The sequence below is a fragment of the Callithrix jacchus genome, chromosome 9, assembly GCF_049354715.1.
Source record: "Callithrix jacchus isolate 240 chromosome 9, calJac240_pri, whole genome shotgun sequence".
Lineage (NCBI taxonomy): Eukaryota > Metazoa > Chordata > Mammalia > Primates > Cebidae > Callithrix > Callithrix jacchus.
Genome location: NC_133510.1, coordinates 84,040,785 through 84,064,298, shown reverse-complemented (window position 1 = coordinate 84,064,298; position 23,514 = coordinate 84,040,785). Strand labels below are relative to the sequence as shown.

General features: G+C 33.5%; 1 protein-coding gene across 50 annotated transcripts in view; it reads left to right on the top strand.

The window, feature by feature from the left end:
• Nucleotides 1-23,514, top strand: part of PPFIA2 (PPFI scaffold protein A2) — a 506,309-nt gene that overhangs the window by 407,595 nt on the left and 75,200 nt on the right. For 48 of the 50 annotated variants that reach the window (XM_078336983.1, XM_078336985.1, XM_078336982.1 and 45 more), the window contains 5 exons: nucleotides 1,814-2,034; nucleotides 7,347-7,584; nucleotides 10,860-10,889; nucleotides 12,937-13,067; nucleotides 14,810-14,964. In XM_078336983.1, the coding sequence (XP_078193109.1) occupies nucleotides 1,814-2,034; nucleotides 7,347-7,584; nucleotides 10,860-10,889; nucleotides 12,937-13,067; nucleotides 14,810-14,964 (775 nt within the window). The remainder of the gene's footprint in view (nucleotides 1-1,813; nucleotides 2,035-7,346; nucleotides 7,585-10,859; nucleotides 10,890-12,936; nucleotides 13,068-14,809; nucleotides 14,965-23,514) is intronic. The other 2 variants (XM_054238684.2, XM_054238677.2) reach the window with 1 other exon arrangement.

The window sequence follows — 23,514 nt, the reverse complement described above, 5'->3', positions numbered from 1 at the left end:
TTTCATAGGGCTATAGCTGCCATAGGTAGTGACTCCTCTGATGGATTGGGGCAAAGCCAATTGAAAACATTCTGGAAATGATTCATCATCCTAGATGCCATTAAGAACATTTATGACTCATGGGAGAAGGTCAAAACATCAACCTTGGCCAGGCACAGTGGCTCACACCTGTAATCCCAGTACTTTGAGAGGCTGAGGCAGGTGAATTGCTTGAAGCCAGGAGGCAGAGGTTGTGGTGAGCCGAGATCGGGCCACTGCACTCCAGCCTGGGTAACAAAAGCGAAACTCCGTCTCAAAAAAAAAAAGAAAGAAAGTTTGAAACCAGCCTGGCCAAAATGGTGAAATCCCATCCCTACTAAAAGTAGAAAAGTTATCTGGATGTAGTGGTGCGTGTCTGCAATCCCAGCTACTCCAGAGGCTGAGGCACGAGAATTGCTTGAACTCAGGGGGTGGAGGTTGTGGTGAGCAGAGATCAAGCCCCTACTTTTTAACCTGGGTAACAAAGCAAGACTGTATTTAAAAAACCAATTTTAATAAGAGGAAGAAATTGATTCTAACCCTTATGGATGACTATGAAGGGCTAAGACTTCCATGGACAAAGTATCTGCAGATGTGGTAAAATACCAAGAGAACTAGAACTAGAAGTAGGGCCTGAAAATGCAACTAATTTGCTGCAATCTCATAATAAAATTAGAACAGATGAATATTTACTTTTTAGGAATGAACAGAAAGTGGTTTCTTGAGATGGAATCTACTCCTCGTGAAGATGCTGTGAACATTGTTAAAATGACAGCAAAACATATAAAATATTATGTTACATAGTTTATAAGACAGTGGCAGGGTATTAGAGGATGGCTCCAGTTTTGAAAGAAGTTCTACTGTGGGTTAAATGCTATCAAACTGCATTGCATGCTACAGAGAAATCTTTCATTAAAGGAAGTATCAATCAATGTGGCAAACTTCACTGTTGTCTTATTTTTAAAAATTGACAATTTTTAAAGCCACCCAACCTTCAGCAACCACTACCCTTATCAGGCAGCTATCAGCATCAAGGCAAGACCCTTTGCCAGCAAAATGATTAAAACTCACTGAAGGCTCAGATTATCATTAACATTTTTTAGATATAAAGTATTTTTAATGAAGGTATCTTCATTTTTTAAACATAGTGCTATTAATAGACTTCAGTAGAGAATAAACATAACTTTTATACTCACCAGGAAACCAATAAACTTGTGTGACTATATTGTGATATTCACTTTATCAGGGTGGGCTGGAACTAACCTGAAATCTCTGTGAAGTATACCTGCATATCACTTTTAATATTTTAAATAATATTTTGTTACCATCGATGTAAATAAATGTTGGGAAACTAATTCTTATGTAATTTCTCATGTCATAATATTGTTGCCTGAGCTTATAATAAGAAAATTATGGGAAGACTAATTGGTATAAGACATGAATGCTTGAGTACAAATAAAGATTGTTGTATTTGGAAATAAGGAAAAGTATTGCAAATACATGCTTTAAAGTAATTGTTACCTTGGAATGTGATTGAACTATAAATCATATAGAAATTTATCATCTTTTTGTCTATTAAAATCTTGATATTTATGCTGACAATCCCTCACATTACTTAAGATGTCAAGGAATTATTTTATGGAAGCAAATAAATTAAAATGTTAATAATTGGTTGAGTTTTTGCAAGGTCAGTTGTAAAAGCATGCCTGTTGTTGTTGTTGTTGCTGTCTTTGAGATTAGTGCTTTGAAGATGAACAATATGGTAAATATTATGCATTTTTCATTAACCTTTCAGGTGAAATCTCTTGGGGATCATGAGTGGAATAGAACTCAACAGATTGGAGTACTAAGCAGCCACCCTTTTGAGAGTGACACTGAAATGTCTGATATTGATGATGATGACAGAGAAACAATTTTTAGCTCAATGGATCTTCTCTCTCCAAGTGGTCATTCTGACGCCCAGACTCTAGCCATGATGCTTCAGGAACAACTGGATGCCATCAACAAAGAAATCAGGTAACTTCAATTACTATTGATGGTTTCAAAAAATTAAAAGTCCTGATATTGAACTAAAAATGTAATTATTATATCAGAAGCATTAGCATTAACTGAGAGCTTAATAGCTCTGCAGAGTCTCAGACCTCACCACGTATGAACAGAATTAGAAAAGTGCATTTTCAGATGATTCCCAGAATATCTGTATATCTCTTTTATAATATAGGACAACCTTTGTAAGGAACATACATGAAACATGTAAGACTAATGACATTAGCGGTAATATAAAATAATGAGTTAATGGCAAAACTTTCTTCAGTGAATTTTAAAACACTTTCTAAATTAAGATTTACTACTTAAGGTAAAAGTATTTGTAATAATCACATACATTTTTCAGATACATTTCATACTGCAGTAAAGGTACAAAATAGTATGCAAATTAATGTTCATTCAGAACCCCTAAAAGTATTTAAACACTGGAGTCAAATCAATTTACCATTCTTTTTGTCAATTTTATACTATTTATATCAGGGACAGGGTATTTCTTTGAAGTTTATTAATGTTAACAGTTTTTGAGGCTGGGAAGTCCAAGATCAAGGTTCTAGCAGGGTTCAATTTTTGGTGAAGGCTTTCCACTTGGCTCCAGGGAGAGGGAAAGGCAGGCAGGCTGTGGGAGGCAGAATTTACTACTTAAGAGGTGGTGGATGGTGGGGGTGGGGGCGGAGAGAGAGAGAGTGAGGGAGAGAGAATGATTGAGGGATAGAAAGAGAGAGAGATTGAGGGAGAGAAGGAGAGAGAGAGATTGAGGGAGAGAAATGAGAGAGAGAGATATTGAGGGAGAGAAGGAGAGGAGCGAGAAAAAAACATTAAAATATTAATTCTATGGAATTAAGCCTCTCTCTCTCACACACACACTCTCTCTCCCCACAGTGCTCTCCCACCTTTCCCTTTCTCTGGAGCCAGGAAGGGTTCCTTTACCAACAACTGAACCCTGCTGGAAACTTGATCTTGAACTTTTCAGAACAGCAAATTAATTTCACTCCAATGTTTAAATACTTTTAAGGGATCTTAGAGCCTTTACCAAGGAAAGATTTATGGAAGACCTCGTGTAACCTCAATTACCTCCCTAAGATCCTATCTTCAAGTACAGTCACATTGTCCTTTAGAGCTTCAACCTGTGAATTGAAGAGGGGCTAGATGAAATTTTCATAGCAAAGCAAATACTGAAAGCAAGATACAGTCCTCTTCTCTGACAGGAACACTTGAGAAGAAAAAAAAAGTTAATGCCTTTACATGGGATAAGCTAAAGGTATTACCACCATTCTTAATAATAAAAATTAAATTTCTGTGGTAATATGTTGCATGAAAATTCATATTTTTTTAAAATTTAAATGGGGTCTCTCACTGTCACCCAGGCTAGAGTGCAGTAACTCAGACATGGCTCACTGCAGCCACAACCTCCCAGTCTCAAGCAATTCTCTCACCTCAGTATCCCAAATAGTTAGGATTATACACATGTGCCACCATGCCTGTCTAATTTTTTTAAAAAAATTTTGTAGAAACAGGGTCTCCCTCTGTTGTCCAGGATGGTCTTGAACTCCTGGGATCTAATGATCCTCCTGCCTGGGCCTCCCAAAGTGCTGGGATTACAGACATGAGCTACCACACCCACCTCAGATAGTTAATCTTAATGCTTGTGGCTGATTAATTGTATTCACTGATGCCTAAAACTTACTTTTCAAGTTTGGCTGCTGCCATATTTTAAACTGACATGCAATTCTTACAGAATTTTTTATGATTAATATTCTTATATTAGTGAAAACACATTTCTTCACATATTAATGCTGAAGTTTATAGCAGATCAGCCTGATCGATAAAAATTGCCTCATTTTGGGGACATATATGTGCAAATTTTCTAAGTAAGTAAATGGGGACCAAATTCATTTGCATTCTTTAAATATAAAAGGCTTAATATATCTGCCAGACATAATTTAATATTATATCCTAACAAGTATCTTTATTATATTTTCATTTCAAAGGCAATAAAACATGTGGATGATATGAATTAGTTCATACTAGATATGAAAAAAGTACTCTTGCTATATAGTACCCTAACAATAATAGATGGTTTTCATTAAATTGAAATTATACAAATTAACATTTCAAATGTTGAGAAATGTTTGCACTCTGATAATTTCATTTTAATTTAATATATAGTTTCTTGAATTCCAGTGACATCAGCTTTTTCTGTCATTTCCTTGACTAACTGTAGTGATGAACCCAACTGTGTCAGGTAGATTTGTGTTCTTTTGAATATCCAGAAACCATTGTGAACTTGTTTTTTCAACTGGTGAGCAGGTTTTAACTATTGTGAACAATGCCTTTATTTTTTTCTTTCTGGCTCTAGCTAAATCTAATGGCTTCTTTCTACTGTTATTCAAATCTACCTAACATTACCGTACTGTACTTTAGAATAGTTTCTTACCTGTATGACAACTACAATTTCTATCTGGTTTCTTTGTAGTATTCTAGTTCTCCATAAAACACAACCTAACCTCAGCCAGAGAAGACTTTAAAAAACATAAATGTGCTTTTGTAATCCCCCTTTTTCAAATCATTCAATTGCTCTTAGGATACACACCAAAATTTTTAATATGGTATACAATACCTCACCTATCTCACTATTCTCTAACCATTTACTTTGCCTACTTACCAGTTCCTTAAGTACTCCATGATCTTTCTTTTGCTGTGTCATCTTTTACTCCTGAAACATTACTCTCATTCTACTCCCTCTAACATTTCACTTGTGTTATCCTTACTCACCATGGACAGCTCCTCCATCACTTCTTCAAGGAAGATAGTACTGTACATCAGTTCTTTACTTTCACTAGATTGTAACTTTTATAAAGGAGGAAGAAATGTATCTGGTTTTGCTCACTTTTATTTGTAGGTCTTAGCACTTTGCTTTGTATTTAGAAAGTGCTTCATAAATATTTGATTACTCTAAATAGAAAAAATAATATAAAATATAAATATTAACTGAATAACTGAACAATACTTTTTGATGCTGTTCAACTAATGGTGGAATTCACCAAGTTTGAAATCAAGTCTATATTCTCATGATATTTATTTTCACCAAAGATGTCAACATACCCTCAATAACAATGTATTTCTCTTCAGAGACCCTTAGCTTTGTAACATTACGGTAGTAATTTCTTTAACAATCTTGGCCAATAGGTTAATAAAGTTGTTTATTTGTAAGAAATTTTAAAAATACATGAAATGTGATTATATCACTTTTAAAAGAAATAGTCATCTTCATTAAAACCAGGATGGTCTGCTAATAACCAGAATTTTTCTCTGGTTAAGGTTTTTCTTCTTTCATAAACTAATTTCGCCATTTAAACATGCATGTTTTCTGGCTTATTCACAGCTCACTGACTCAAATTACTTCAAACTCATTTGCCACAGCAATGTTCATTGATCTATTCTTTCATGGTTGGCTATTTTCTGTTTGATTAAACTTCAATCTACCTCTTACCCAACTTGTTACTCTAGGTTTTGCTCTCTTGTACAATTTATAGAATACCTAAAGTTACTAACCAAAATTTCTGTGTACAGCAGAACCATGTTACATATCACCAGACAAATTTTCTAAGGAGTCATTTTTCTACCAAGTATTATAAAAGTAAAACAATGCCTTCTTTTATTTCATTTTTATTTTTTGAGGGCGAAGGTAGGTTTTTTTTTCTTTCCTTCAAATGTGTTTTAAGTGTTAAAAATGTACTATGTTAATTGATTATACCTTTCTTCGTGGTTCTGAGCTTCGGGTGAAATGAAAAAATGCATTCATAAAAATAAACTTTGAGAGTAACAGAATTCATGTTCTTTTTCTAAGCGAAGATTATAATTAAGTGTAAATGTGTCTCATAATGTTTTAGTCAAAATAAATCTTTGTGAAAACATATTCGATTAGATTTTAAGTCCATACTTTGTGAGAACTTTTTAACAGTCTGTTAAAATTACAAAGATCACTTATTCCAGTGACATGTAAGTAGACAATCAAAGTACTTTTTTCCTGGCCAGCAAACACATACTACCTAAAAATGGAAAGATTAACAGAATAGTTAGTGAAGACACCAGCAGTGAGTTAATAATCAAAAAGCTGGGGAAATATATAAAAACAGGTGAGTAAATGTAGATCAACTTCCCACAGTAAACATAGACCAGATAACCATTCCCTATTGAATAAATGTAGCAAAAAAAAAAATACATTCTCCATTCTAAATATGTAAAAAGAAAACTCTGAAGTGATCGTAAGCTTGAAGGTAAGAGTTTTATATAATAGGGGACCACAATGAACCATTTGTAATTAAGAACAAAATAGCTCAGGAAAATTTTACAACCTTATCAAACTATACTGGTACACAGTTTCATTATAACTAGATACAAAATGTATATAGATTCAATTTAAGATTCAAATAGGATTTTTATGAAACCTAGCTAATGCTCTTTATTATTTGTGCCTTTGTAATAAATAATTTATAAATATTCTTGAAGCTACTTCTCAATTTAAAGAAAAAAGATAATAGTTGTCTTCTCAATTTAAAGAAAAAGGATAATAGCTTCCTCAAAAGCATTTACACTAATTAGTTTTATTTTCAAGTTACCTTTTTATTGTTTATGTATTCATATATCTAACTATATTTTCACATTATTAAGTTTTGTGGTACTTATTTAAAGGAGGCTTGGGTAAGTGTTAATATTAAGAAAAGACTCACGTTTTAATTGGCTAGATGATATTATGAATGGCCACTTATTGATGATACTATCATTTAAACTTTTTCATTAGGTAGGAGGTAAGATTTAATGACTTTGAATCTTATGAGGCACATTTACATATAATTACAATCTTTCACTTTTTCTAAGCTATTGCTAGTGCTTTCCCGTCTCAAGGCTGAACTTCTAATGACTCTTTTATTGGTTCCTGAGATCAAATGTAATATTAGGATTAATGGTAGAAATGAACTAGGTTCAAGATTTTTAAAGAGTTTTAGCAGGTGGTAGTATACAAAGGGGGTGAAACTGAAAGTGGTCAGGAAAAATATATCATTTGAAAACAATTTTCTAAATTGCAGCCAGGAAGTCCATGTAATTTACCAAAAGTTACACTGTTTAGAGAAAAAAAATATGAAAAAGTTAGACTTGATGTAAAATGTTCAAGAGTAATTTCTATTGATTTATTATGTGAATTCCAATGATCATTGCAGCAGCAAATAAGGAATCCGTATTAAATTATATATAATGAATCAAAATTAAATTGTTTATTTCAGACTAATTCAGGAAGAAAAAGAATCTACAGAGTTGCGTGCTGAAGAAATTGAGAATAGAGTGGCTAGTGTGAGCCTGGAAGGCCTGAATTTGGCGAGGGTCCACCCAGGTACCTCCATCACTGCCTCTGTTACAGCTTCATCGCTGGCCAGTTCATCTCCCCCCAGTGGACACTCAACGCCAAAGCTCACCCCTCGAAGCCCTGCCAGGGAAATGGATCGGATGGGAGTCATGACACTGGTATGGTGATGTGTCCAGAGAAACTTTGCCTCCCGTTAGGATGAATGATGCTTTAGCTAAAACTTAACTGAGTGTTTGTTCTAGTCTAAGTACTTTCTGTGTATTTTATTGTTTATTTCCTTTCTTATTCAAAACAACCCTATGTGATCGGTACATTTATGAATCCCATTATGAAATGATAACCCACACAGGTGTCGTTACTTTCTTAGGGTCAAAGAGTAAGTCAGTGGTAGAGCAGAGATCTAAATAGCACATTAAAAATTTCAATGGCTGGGTGGGCACAGTGACTCACAGCTATAATCCTAGGGATTTTGGACGCTGAGCCAGGAGGATTACCTAGAGGCAAGGATTTCAACACTAGCCTAAGAAACATAGCAAGATCCCATCTCTAAAAAAGAAAAAAACTTAGCTGGGTGTGGTGGCCTATACATGTAGTCCCTGCTACTTAGGTTACTGAGACAGCAGGATCCCTTGAGCCTAGGAATTTGAGACTGCAGTGAGGTATCACTGCAACACTGCCCTTCAGCCTGGACAACAGTGAGATTCCTTTTTGATTGATAGATAGATAGATAGATAGATAGATAGATAGATAGATAGATAGATAGATAAAATGGTTTTAAAATTGAATGACTTAAACCATTAAGTACATTTTTACTGATGACATACTGAGGAAACAACTTTTGACTCTGTGTGTATGTTTAACATAGTAAGTAATAAAACTAAGTATTATAATTGCCTCAATACACCAAGATAGAGTTTTATAACTTTTCAATATGTAATTTTCTTGCAATATTTGTATTGCTAAGAGCCATCAAAAGCAACAGCAACTAATTCCTGATTTTGTTTCAGACTCTATATTCACTTTTCACATATATACATTAATTCCTTCTTCCATCTTTATATTTGGGATTAGAAGTTGGAAGCCTAAATTAGGAAGTTCCCTGAATGCAACTGAGAAGAAAATCAAATTGCCCCATTCTAAAAAATATATATTTTTATATAAGAATATACTTATATATAATACATGTATTTTATTATAAAATATATTTATTTACATATAATATATATATAATAAATCCTCTGGAAAATATGACTGTGATGATTACTGAATGCCATGATGTTAGTTATTTAATTGTCATGACAAAACTGGAGGTAGTAGGGTATTATTTCAATAAAGAGTGGAGGTTTTGAGAGTACAAATAGAGTGCCCATATTCAACACAGCTAATAAGTGGAGCTGGATTTTTCCTCAGATTTGCATAATTTAAAAGCATGTACTATCCTGTCTTTTTTTTCTATCATTACCTAGAAATATAGTATGTTGAAATGATAGCAGTTATGAAGATTAAAACTTTTTGAACTGTTTATGGGATAAAATTATGATTTTGTAATAAATATGCATTGATATACTTAAAATTATGAGACTTCCAAGCCATAAAGCTTATGTAAAAGAAAAAAAAATTTTAAATAAGGAAAGAGTTACCTCTTTAAGCTGCTGAGTCCCCATTTTCTGCTCATTTCCAAAATTTCCTACTAAAAGTATTTTTTTAATAGAATAGAAAATGGCGGACCAGAACAATGCCCAGCTAATCAGAACTGAGTCCACTTGTATACAGCACAAACTTTTAGATGATGTATTGAGATATACTAACCAAACATACTGAACTACATTGTGATCTGCTTATTTTAGAAATTTAGGAACCATTCATCTGATTTTATTAACTAAAAGTGTTATTGTCTCTGACTTAATTTCTGCACATATAAGATATGCTGCATAGTATTAATGAGCACCTTAGTACCAAAGCTACAATAAGAATCCTGGACCACAGAATACAATTTAGTCAGCATTCAAGGCAGGAATACTTTGTTTATTTTTGTACTGCTTTTATTCCTTACATTTATACAACATAGTTTTACCTTTCTATTTTTATAAGCATTAGCATCATAACTCTTGGTGGTGCTATAGTTTTCATGGCAATAAAATAATATATTTATAATCCTTTAGATGTGATTGTGATAGTGTGTGTCTGTGTGTGTGTGTGTGAGAGAGAGAGAGAGAGACCCAGAGTGTGTGTTTTCATGAATTTTCTTGAACAGTCCTAAATAAATCACTGGAATATAAATATTACACTATAATTAGAGTACTGAAAAAATGTTTAGGACATTTTTGGAAGAGTAAATAAATATTTAAAGTGTTTTAATATATAAGTCAGAGAAACAAGAAATGAAATCCAGGAAGTCCTTAGCGCCTAATATAATTCTGTAACGAATTTTATTATTTTTATAATGAAACATGGGCAGATTTTATTTAACCTGAAGAAAATATTGTAGGAAAAATAATTTTGTTGGATATAATTTATGTTTGATGTTCAGAAGATTCAAATTTTTAGGGACAGAAAATTAGAAATTGAAAATATATTGCATTATTTGTATTGTTTAACAATCTATAAACATTGTGGTATTTTTATCTTGATAATAAAGCATAGTCATATTTACTTTTACCTCACAACAAATCCATAAGCAAAAAACAACATGCTAGCAATATCTAGTTAGACTATTGAATGGGATAAAATCAACACATTTTCCAACAACAAAAATGCAAAACATAATGGAATAGTTTCACAAAAATTGTTTTTCTTACGTAAGAAAAATGAACAAAGGCATTACATGAATAAAGTTCACTTGAAATCATAAAAAAATAACTATTTTTAAAAGTTCTATAAAAGAGCATTGACAAGAAAGGAACAGCCCCAGAGCTTTTGGCATTTGTGGGATGGAGGAGGATTTTAGGATGCCAGGAATTTTGAGATCCCTCAAGAACAGCACATCTGCCCAAAATGAGGCCCAAAGCTTTGCATAGATGGGGCAAAAACAAGAATTTATAAACTCCTTGTATAGGCACTGGATCTTCATTCCCAGCTTGGAAAGTTGCAGTCGCATTTATTTCTAGCTTGCTCACTCTTCTAGCTAGACTCAGTCACTGTAACTCATTCCACAGTTTCTCTTCCCCAGGGTCCATGCCTTGTATCCAATGCCTGTACACATGGCTCCATTATGGAAATGCCCCTGACTTACATTACCTGAGAAATTCCCTTTCTAAATTTAACTACTAGGAGGAGTGCTTCTACACTAATTAAAATACATTTGTTTAGAAAATAACTGAATGAAGAAAATAATGATAGTCAAGTCGTAGACACTATTTAAAATCGTAACATGGCCAAAGGGTAATTCTTAATTAATTCCGTTTTATGTTATTTTTGTTACTGCCAATCACAGCCAAGTGATCTAAGGAAACATCGGAGAAAGGTACTGTAAATAACTTTTACATCATTACAGGTTGAATATTGTTTTATTCTATGAAAGCTTTAAGATAATATTCTCTAGTTGAATGTTAATAAAGCATTAAAAGGTTGAGAATATTTAAATATTATTGAACTGTTTAGATTCGATTTTAATAAACCATACTTCCAAGATAAAATTGTTTTTGCTTTCTGGGACGATATATTACAAGAAAAATAATATTCTATTTTCCATTGAATATTTAAACCAACGATGATACAGTTTGATATTTTAATATAAATATTTATATTAATTAATATATAGTACAAATGTTTTGCTATTTAGTATATATCACAAATAACGCTGATTGTTTTCAAATATTTTATTATTATTTTGATAGAGTGAGGACAACAGATCAGGAGACAACGGTCAAAAAATAGTTTGTTATTCACAATTCTGAAGAGGAAGGAGCACTGTGTGCCTCAGGACAGCACCAGGGTTGGTCAGGAGGTAGAAGGGGCGTAGGCAGAAGGCTTTTTGAGGTCTCTTTTGGAAAGGCAAGACTAGGCAGGATAAGCAGGTTTAGGATGGATAGCTTGAATAATTTTGTTTGGCCTCAGAGTGTAGGGACTGCCTCTAGTTGTCTCAGCCTGATCCTCAGGTGATTAGGGCAGAGAAATATTGCCTCTTAAGAGTAAAAGCCAGGCCGGCGTGGTGGCTCACGCCTGTAATCCCAGCACTTTGGGAAGCCGAGGCAGATGGATCACGAGGTCAAGAGATCGAGACCATCCTGGTCAACATGGTGAAACCCCGTCTCTACTAAAAATACAAAAAATTAGCTGGGCACGGTGGCGTGTACCTGTTATCCCAGCTACTCAGGAGGCTGAGGCAAGAGAATTGCCTGAACCCAGGAGGCAAAGGTTGCAGTGAGCCGAGTTAGCGCCATTGCACTCCAGCCTGGGTAACAAGAGCAAAACTCCATCTCAAAAAAAAAAAGTAAAAGCCAGATGGAGAAGATGGTTTACAGTATGGGCTGTGAATTTGTTGGTTTGCATATGAAAGGTGTACTTATAGGTGAGTGGTGTGCTATTTCCAGGGCAAAATTTATAGTATCCTGAGTTGTTCTGAATTCTGAATTAAATTATTCTTTAAGGAATTCCCTCCAATCTCATCTTTTGGTTTTCTGTATGGGGTCTTTGCCAGTTTTCCCATCATGGTAGTAAAATGAAACAATTTGAAAAGATTATGATCTTACCTTTTATTATTCTCACTTTAAAAAGAGTTTTTTTTTTTTTTCTTTACAAACCACAACTCGTATTTTAAACACCCCGTAATAAATTTTATTAGGCTGACTGATTTAAAATACTATCTGACAAATTTATATTTTATCAACTTCTCATTTCAAAAATCCCTACTTAAAAGATGTCTTATTTTGATAACCTGAGTATGTATAATGCTATATTTTCGTGAATTTTTCAAATATGTGTTCAATACCTTTTGGTAAAGAGTTTGTATTCTGATATTATAAAATATCATAGATCAGTATCAATAAACACTATAGATCAATAGTCAGCTACTAGTTGATCTATGGTAGGGGTGTCTAATCTTTTAGCTTTCCTGGGCCACATTAGAAGAAGAAAAATTGTCCTGGGCCACACATAAAATACTTTAACACTAATGATAGCTAATGAGCTTTCTTAAAAAAGGTTCATGCATAAATCATTTTAAGAAAGTTTATGAATTTGTGTTGGGCTGCATTTAAAACTGTCTAAGGCTATATGTGCCCAGCAGGCTGTGGGTTGGAAATGCTTGATCTATGGTGTTTATTGCTCAAACATTTTTGTGTATTCGGTCTGTGACTTTTTTTTATTTTAATGTGTCCACTTTTAAATAACTATGAAAATCAAGCTCTGTAGTGGGAATTTACACATGTAAGACTTGTATGCCCCAAGTTTTGTTGTTTTATTTTGTATTAAAATTACTCAATAGCCTTGCTTTCATGGTTCTCCATTTGTATCATTTTCAGTTGAAATTTAGAAAGGGTTTATTTGAATGTATTTTTTTTTGTGTCTAGATTGCAGTTGTGGAAGAAGATGGTCGAGAGGACAAAGCAACAATTAAATGTGAAACTTCTCCTCCTCCTACCCCTAGAGCCATCAGAATGACTCATACTCTCCCTTCTTCCTACCACAATGATGCTCGAAGGTAAGATTCTGCAGGCAGACTACAGGTTGAATGTTATCCTTCCAAAAATATTCCTCTTCCTTCAGTATTGTCAAATAGACTGCTTATCAATTTACATTAAAAATTTGATTTGAACCAGAAAATTCTCCAGCTTCGCTTTCCCAGTATTACTTGTAAAATAACCAAATATCAATTTTGATGTCAAATTTGTAATTTTAAAATTAACTGTATCTTTGTCATCTTGTTATTAGACAATATAGATAAAAATAAATCTTCTATTTTTAGTGGATATTTCCTATTAAAATGAGATCAGGCTAGAGGAAGGACTTACTAGAAATATTAACAAAAAACTAAGGAGACTCTAGGACAAGATAATAAATTTGGATTGCAATATAAGGGCAATGAAAGTCTAAAAAGTAAATGATTGTGCCTTTTAGCAGACAGGTATTTGTACCCTGCAGGTACTGCTGCTGCCAGCAATAATAATTCCTCAGTCAGAAAGTTTTTAGAAAAGAAGAAAAAAATCCTTGGCTAAAGTATTAAAGAAAAAGATAATTCTAGATGGAGAAATATGTCATTTGTCTTCACAACTCTTCATACTGTCTTATCCATATACATAAAGCATTGCAAACAGATCTCTAGAATCATTGATGATATAAATATACCTAAGCATGCAGTTTATATCTGAAATGTATCTTCTATTGTTTTATCAATTGCAGCATCTCTAGACACATAATTGATATAACCAAATATAATGACTTAAGAATTAATACTTCAATAAAAACTCTGTCTTCTAAATAGTATGTTTTAAAATAAATGTTTTTAAAAGTAGAGCTTTCTGTGCTAGCAGTCATTTCTTTCTTCTGTTTATTATTTATTACTAATGTGTACATATCAGTTACTTCAGCTTCAAAATGTTACTTCTTTCACTCTCCGAGAAAAGAGTAAAGTATATTTCAACATATAAAGAGCTCTTGTTTTGAAGGTTAGGGAATGTGAGTTCAAATTAGTTGGCATGAATAAGTAAAAGCAAGTAATTTGTCATGGTGTTATAAAATTAACAACTATAGGAACTAATAGCAATGTCTATTGATCCCCTCCTATTAATACAGTGTCAAATAGATTGACCAAAAATTGAACCTTAATCAACTGCTTGAAAAGCATTTCAGCTTATCATGTATTTGAAATAATATTTGAGCACTCTAATTAGTAAAACATGTACAGTGATCACAAAGGTACATGGTTCATTGCTTCCAGATTGCACCCAGATTTTAAATTAACTGAATTTAGCTCTAAAACTGAGGGAGGGAAAGATGGCTAGAGGAAAATCAAGTAAACCTGTAGATTAGAAGAACAGATTTAACTTCACAATTAGTTACATTTCAGTTCCTTGCTGTAGGTCTTCATGTTTAAGATTAGAAAAACTCAGAGAAATAAATAGATAATGGATCAGGTGCTAGATAATAGGCCATTTAACATGCAGTTAAAAAATCATCCTATATTCACTGATTAGTTGGAGATTATACCAGAAAAGTAAAGAAAAAAGCCATTTAGAGCAAAAATAAATTTCTCTTATGGAAATTTGGAAGTTCACTTTAATTACACTTTAATATTGTAAAAGCAAACATTGTAAGATATGGAAAAAATGATATTCCAAGTCTACTTGTTCCTCCTTTCATTTATTTATAAAGGAAACAACTGGTGTATACCTTGTGGATGTTGCATGAAAATAAGCAGTTTTTTTCCTCTTTTGTGTTTTGCAGTAGTTTATCTGTCTCTCTTGAGCCAGAAAGCCTTGGGCTTGGCAGTGCCAATAGCAGTCAAGACTCTCTTCACAAAGCCCCCAAAAAGAAAGGAATCAAGTCTTCAATAGGACGTTTGTTTGGTAAAAAAGAAAAAGCTCGACTTGGGCAGCTCCGTAAGTATGCATGCATTAAGACTTTCCACTGCCACTCATTTCAGTCACTTCAGAGTGTCCATCTATCTTTCATTTCATTTCATTGCTCTTCTTTTTATTTCTTCTCTTTTCTACCTGAGAAAATTTATATTTTGATCAGCCTTTTATGTCCAATTTAGCTGAATAATGTTTACAGTTAAAAAGTATTGTAAAACTTTCAGTCCTTTTATTCCTCTGTTTATAACAATAGCTAGAATTTACTTAATGCTAACTCTTGTGACAGGTAGTTACCTACAAAGTAAATGCTATTGCTATAAACCTTATTTTGTTAATGAGTAAAGAATGTCTTAGTAATTCGCACAACTGTGATATTCATAGTAGTGCCAGTGTTTCAAAATCAGCTTAAATCCGTTGTCTATACTGTTACTTAGAGCATGAATGTGTATAAAAGCTTAGCTATGTAGATTTAAAAGTTTTTCTGTTGAAAAAAATTTAAAAGCCTACAAATTTAAAAAGAATTTATTTTAAAGTTAGAATAAAGTTTTATAGTGTGTGTGACATAAAATTAAAGAACAGGATTTCTTTGCTTAAAATTATCATAGCTTCCCCCTAATAAACTCTGGTTGAGGAGTGGGTGTTGGGAAAATAATAGGGCAATAGATACTGTGTTATAATTAGTTATCATCAGTGACTAATAAAATTAAAATATAGATCAATACATTTGAAATGACCCTACTTAAATATATATTTAGAAATAAACAGATATACATACATGATATATACTTACATAATTGTCTGAAGAATATGTGAGATTTCTGAAATGATTATATATACATATATACTTGGCTTTTGGGGGGATGTCTTTCTATATATTAATTTTTACAGTTATGTTATTGGGAAAGAATTAAACTCCTGCCTGCAGTGGTAAGTGCTGAATGGAATGATCCAAATTTCTTAGTACTTCCTATGTTTTTTTAAATAGAGGAATACTTATTTGCAAGGAATACCCAATTCCCAGACTTAGTTTACTGCCCTACCACCAAAAGAATTTCTGATTATAATATGCATGTTTGCAGATTGATGACTATAGTACCCCAAAATGCCTTTCCTGATTTCCACAGCCTGAAACCCACATAAAGCATCAGAAGCTACAGGAAACTGATATGCAGCCAGTGTGTGATTATATGTTCTCCAGCAAAGAAATTAAATCTTTTTGGATTACTCTTTCTCAGGAGGGGAACACTTTAGGCTATACATAATATTATTGCATCAGGAAAAAAGAGAGACAGATTATTTTGTATTTAAAATATACATGCCAGACATTATTTAAAAAATTTTTAAATCTTATTTGAAAACTAGTGGTTGTCTTCTGAAACTATCTGTAATATCAAATATATTACAGTGTTAGTCACCATAGTATGGGTGGTTAATTACTTTTAAGTATTAATTTTGCTAACATTATAATTATATTTATTTATATTTCAACATATATATTCACCTTAGTTACTATAATTTATACTTTTAAATGTATTTAATTGTCTTTATCACTTAAAATTTTCTATTTTTATTTTATATTTAACTTTGATAAGAAATTGCTAAATGATTAGACATTTTGAACAATATACTGTCAAAATCAAGGTATACAAGATATAAGTTAAAGTCTAAAAATAATATAGAACCTTCAAGAAACGTAGCCTTTATTACTCATTTTCATTGACTGTGTGTTCAGGTCAGAGCAGATAATAATGAACTCAATTATGAATACATTCTCATCAACCCCACCAAAGTCAGAAACTAGCAATAGTTAATTGCGGTCACATTTTAGACCTGGGAAAATTTCTGAGCTTTGAACAATATTGCTTTAGTTCATAGAACAGCAGAGGTAGAGGGTAAACAACGCCAGAAACAGCAGTATGTTAAGGACTGAAATATGGATCAGAAAGACAGGAGCAAAATGCTACACTTATGAAGCTAGGTAGAAGCTACATAAATGGTGAATCAAAGCTCCCAGAAAAAAACAAGAACAAAGTCTTTATTGAAAATAAGACTTGAAGAAATAAAAATAAAATGCAGGTATAAACAGGTTCTGAAAAAACATATTTGTACCAAAGGAAATGATACATGGGCCCACTGATACTTTGGTTAAAGGCTATGAATTTTAGGTCTGCTTTGGTTCCAGAATACGTATCCAAGTTGGATGGAAAGACCATGCAAAATTTTCAAACCCAGGCCCTACATCCTAGAGCTGCTTATTCATGCATCTGAAGACCCTAGGGAATTATCTCTAGTGATTGAAATTTTAATGTCTTGATCTGGAAAATTGTAAAACACAGGAGCATTGCTAATGTTCTTTCTTCTACCAGTGAAAATGGAAATAGAAAATAGAATATATGGCAGGGGAAGTATTATGGTAAAGAGATAGTGATGTCCGTGTACCAAACTTGAAATTCTGAACCATGTGCTAAGATTTATAACTCTTAAAAGGTTTAACTCAAAAGAGCAGAGACACATGACTTCACTTGAAAGCTATACTACATGCCTACAAAATAAATATGGTGTGGAAAAGGAAAACTGTATATAAAACTGAAAATGTTTCACTGGTTCTATCAACAATGATAAGCAGGAAAGGAGATGTTCATAGTAATTCACAAAGGAAAATATTTGGAGAAGATATATTATTTACTTTATATAATAATTTGAAAAGCTGGGGTAATATCATAAACTTCAGATAGGATGGATCAGTCAATGTGACTGTATGGATAATAGCTACCCATGAAGAATCAAACTCAATATGTACATTGTTTGTTCTTACTAATGTGTTACTAGCATAGATGGTATAAATATGGAAACCTCAAAACTCAAAGGAAACAATGTATTGAAAAGCAACTGAATAAACCTAACAGAAACTAAGCAAAATTATTTTATTTCAAGAATCCCTTATGATACCCTTTCCAAATGGCTGGTTTACTCAAATTACAAAAGTAGCATAGAAAAGCTGTGGTACTAATGGGAGATTTCATGTTTTTATACATTTTTTGAAAAAATTTATTCTATTCTTTCAGAGTTTACAGTTCTTTTTCATATTATTATTACCTATAATGGAGAAGAAAGATTTGCAAGCTAAAATGTCTATCAGTGTATAGATAGGTTATAAAATAAGAAGGAGTGCTATAGACTTAAATGAATCAGTGAGCATTTGTTTTTCCATGTAAAGCATTAAAATTCAATTTTTAAGTACCATGCAGGAAAAATAAAGCATATATATGAACCAAGTTTACCTGAAGGCCACAAATGAATTTAGGGAAAGTCACCTAACAGAGGAATCGTTTCTTCTAGCTTACTTGGGGATCTGGTTTTAGAGTCATGCTATCTCTTTCTTTGTATTTTTGTTAATTGTCTTTTTTTTTTTTCTGATATGGAGCCTTGCTCAGCCACCCAGGCTAGAATGCAGTGGTGTAATCTTAGCTCACTGCAACCTCCTCCTCCTGAGTTCAAGTGGTTCTCCTGCCTCAGTCTCCTGAGTAGCTGGGATTACAGGCACCTGCCACCACGCCTGGCTAATTTTTGTATTTTAGTAGAGATACAATTTCACCATGTTGGCCAGGCTGGCCTCTAACTCCTGATCTCAGGTGATCTGCCCTCCTTGGCCTCCCAAAGTGCTGGGATTACAGATATGGACCACAGTGCCTGGTTGTTCATCGTCTTTCTATGTCACAAATCCCAGAATGAAAAATTGCATAAACAGGTTTGGTTTGTATCCCCATGACAACAGGGCCAATATGTTGGTGACTTCTTGGAACATAGATTCAGGATGTAATTGCATCCTGTTAAGACTTAAAAGCACAATGACCGTGATCTCTCCTTACCCCTCAAATTCTGCATCCATATGCAGTGCATCTCTTATATTTCCATTATTGTTCAAATATGCTCATGTCTAATCTACACTTTTAAAAGTTGTTACTTGATCTTGCCATCATCTCCGAATACTGACTTATCTTTCTCCAACATTTAATGTCCAAGACTAAGTTGTTCACAGCTGCTTTTTTCCTTCATCTGTCAATCACTTTACAACCTAGAAACTCTAGAAATAGGTACAGTCTTAACTAACATGAAAGAGTAGTTAGGACACCAAAGGCTATATACTGTCAAAGTAATTCTAGAGGATGGTAACACACAATTATATTGACGACGAAGTGTACTTAAGGAAAGAGCAGTGAATATGAAATGGGAGTTTTCTGCCTAAAACAGATATGAAAAGATTTGATACTAATGTTGGAAAATGAGAATATGAAAAATAATAGACAGAAGCAAGTAGCATTGACATGTAAAAGCAGTGGCAGGAATACCATCCATCAAAACAAACTGACAGTTGGAAAAATCACCAAGACCAAAGTGAGAATTATAAAGTCTGTGTTGTTATTTTTGTGTAGTAATGTTTAAATTTAAAGAAAATGAATGAAATAAAGGTTTACCTGATGTGAATAGAATATACAAATAAGTGGAACTATTCAAAAACTCTCATTTTTGTTTCTGCCTGTTTACTGGAAGAGAAAGAGTTCAACCAGGAAACAGGCATTACCAAGAGGGCATTTATGCACCAGGGAGTTGAGGAAATTTGTGTGTGTGTGTGTGTGTGTGTGTGTGTGTGTGTGTGTGTGGAGAAAGAACATAAACAATCCAAAATAATTTATGTATTCCTCCTTTCAGTGAATAGACACATATTGAACTACTCTTAAGTGCAGAGTACCAATTGTGGACTTTAGGAAAATGAAGTTGGCATTTAGTTGGCATCAAGGAATTTTTGTAGTAAGGATAGTACATAAACAGATTCAAACTTTATACTTGAAACAAAATCTTCACTATGTTTCTGACCCAGAAAAGTTTTATCTGATACATTGTCTGTCCTGTCAGAACTAGAAACAGTGCTTATGAACCCTAAAATCTGTGGTCATGCGTAAATAATTGCAGTTCTAACTAGCTTGACTTTTAATTTTATCTGAAGGCATTAATCTATTGTGAAACAAAGTACATTAAGCTATGTTAAAAATAGCCAAGTCAGACTAATTTTCTTTCTTTGGCAAATTTACTTAGTAACAGATAAGGAAATGTGGTGAGCAAGCCATCACTCATGATATCCCTATGGACAAGATGTCAAAATGAGGCCTGAGTGATGGAACGGTTAGGTGGGATTTATAACTGGTTAAATAATCCTTGCCCAGTAGTGCTGATGAGTTGAGTAATGTCACCTTAGAACAAGGTTTTTAGTGGCATGATTAGGACTCACTCTGCTCTTGATCAGCATATCCAAAATCACTTGGACATGAATGTTTCAACAGCTCAGTATCTGATCGATGGATTACTGATAATGGGAGGAATCACAAGTGAAAAGATTAGTATTATCCCTATATGCTATCCCCCGCCCCTTCAAAAAAGAATGGATGTAAGGGGGATCTAAATTATCCTCCTCTAAAAGTATAGCTCTTGGAAGTAAGTTTTTAAAGAAAATTTGAAAATTTCATGTGACTCTAAAGTCAATACTGATTAATAAATTTAGGCCACATTAATAAACATAAGAATTGATATGAAAGTTTTTTTTTACTCTACTCCACCATGGTAAAATCAGAGCAAGCAATGGTATCCATCCTGGTTACTGTATTTATACAGGCACATCATCACCTTGGAAGAAGGTTGGAGGGGAAAATTAGGCAGATATGGAGGACTGGAACGACATTCAGACAACAAAAGTACAGGCTGTGTCTATTCTCCTTGCTGACCTACCTAAGTAGCTGCTCACAAAAATTTGAAAAGCTGTTATGTAGAAGAGCTATTGGCCTTTCCATTGTTAAGTGAGGATACAAAACTAGAACCGAAGTATTAAAGTTGTACAAAGTTATCCTTCATCTCAATGTAAGCAAAAACACTGGGATGTCAGAATTCTATACAAAGTGGGCTGGCTTAAGAGGTAGCGAGTTATTTGTCACTTGGAAATTGTCAAGCAAAAGCTAGACAAATACTAGGAAGAACTGTTGTGGAGAGAATCCAAGCGTTGGAAAGGTGATTGGCCTGGAAGATCTTTAAGATCTACTTCAACCCTAGGAATCCTGAATCTATTAATCTCTAATATTGAAGTCTTTCCTCCAGCAACTCTTCTTTCTACCATTCATGCACTTTGAAATATTTACAATGAAAATACATTTCTACTTTTAAGATTACAATTCTAGAAGGTATGTAAGGATCATGTAGTGGTCTACATTCTATACTCACAGAAATTAAGATGATTTCAGAAGGCAGTGAAGCTACTTAGTGAGAGAGTTGATAGTAAATCCTGGCTTCTACTTCCTGGTCTGATGCTCCAGAAAGGAGACTCTTGAGACCATTTCAATCAAGAAATATTTCATTGAGTTCCTATCCCTGTGGAACATGTGTGGGAACATAAAGAAATTAAAAATATGATTATTTACTTAGGGAGTATATAACATCTTGAAGATATCCCATATAAATGAATAAGTAATAAAGCAACAGTTTAAAAAAAGACATCACACAGAAACATTGTAGTTTTTCTAATATAAGATACAGACATAATGTTTGCAAAGAGCTCTGCTTATTAATCTTTATCACCCTGTATATGTTTGATTCCATTAGGGTCATCTAAGTGCAATTTTCCTATGTGTTTGAAAAGGTGTAAAGCTAGAGATTCAAACAGGACTTGTCTTTGAGAAAAGGGTATTGAAGCTATGTGAAAGAGCAAGCTCCACAGAGAATGTCACGGAAGTGGTCTTTTCTGTGGTTAATTAGTAAGTGGGTACTGGCTGGGGTCAGAAGTGTGAAACCAAATTATGAAGCAAAGGAACTGATTAAGACTGAGGATCAAGTTACCCAGGAAGTATTGGAAGTGCAGAGAAATTGGAAGTGCAGAGATCAGGAGGCAGCATCTTGAAGCAGAGCCAATCACAGAAATAAGATAATCTAAGTTCCAGAGTTAAGCATCCAAGCAGAAGTGAGAGTTAAGGATTAGAGCAAACAAGCACTGCTCCAGGTGCAGTTTGTCAGCTTAGAAAAATGATGATAGGGCATGGAGAAGAGACCGAAATATTAAAGCATTTACTATTTCTGGGGAAATTATCTACTCTATACAATCTTAACATATTCATTGGTTTGCCACCTGGGAAACACCACCTCTCTCAAGTATTCCGAGAGTCCTATTAATAATTACTGTGAAGAGAAAAGAACACACATGACCAACTTAGCTGATGTCAACAGTGAATGGTTAGGATAAACAGGCTATTATCAGTCATCGTAAAAGATGAAACAAATCTAAGACAGATTTTCAAGATGAAGGAGTGATCACATAGAGCCAAAATATCAAAGCTATGAAAAAAAATAAAAACAGAAAAACAAGTTAACTTTGAATAATTAGATTTCCCAATTACATATATGAAAATTCTTATATTATTAGGTTAAGGCTACTTTAGCAAGTTTCCTTTAAATGCATATGAAAAACAATATGCATTTTTAAAGAGCTTTTTTTTGCCTGCTAAATTGCAATTCCTTTATGGTTATCTGCCAGATTGTATTATAATTGTCTGAACTCATTGACCTACTATAATAAGCATAATGAAAAAAAAATAATTTCACAGTGACAAAAACAGCTTCAGCAGTACACCAGCATCATCTCACAAGTACAGTCATGCATTATTTAATGATGAGGATACATTCTAAAAAATGCATGCCTTAGGGGATTTTGTTGTACAAACCTAGATATTATAGCCTACTACATACTCAAGCTATATGGGATAGCCAACTACATACCTAGACTATAGATATAGCCTGTTGCTATAAAACCTATACAATATGTGACTGTACTGAACACCGTAAGTGATAGTAACACAATGGTTCAGTATTTGTGTGCCTAAACATAAGAGGTACAGTAAAAATATGCTATTATAATTTTATGGGACCATCATCATAAATGCAGTCCATCATTAACAGAAAGGTCTTTATGTGACGTGTGACTGTATGTTTCTATATATAAAATTTAGGTGTCTGTGCAGGGCCTCTGCCCCAAAATTTATATTGTTCCTTGATGCTAAGAAACCAAGAGTTACAATGTAAATTCCACAAAGTATCAATTAGAAATGACTCATGTTCTGCATAGTGAAAGAGTCTTGTAGCATTAGACACCCACATTTTATATGTAGAAAAATATAGTCACACACCACATAAAGACCTTTCTGTTAATGAGGGGCTGCATTTATGACAGTGGTCCCATAAAATTATAATAACATATTTTTACTGTCCCTTTTATATTTAGGTACACAAATATTAAACCATTGTGTTCCAGTTGCCTATGGTGTTTAGAGTAGCATTTGGCTACAATTGTGATTGTATTTATTACATACCCTTTATGAACCAGGCACTGTTTCTAAATACAGTCTCCAGATAGTGACTAATAGACATTGAACATTTAAGTAACAATTTATAAATTCAAATGTGTTTAAATACAAACCAAGTGCAATTGATTAATGATGAAGACAGGTCTAATGAAAGAAAGATGAAGCTACCAATCATCAG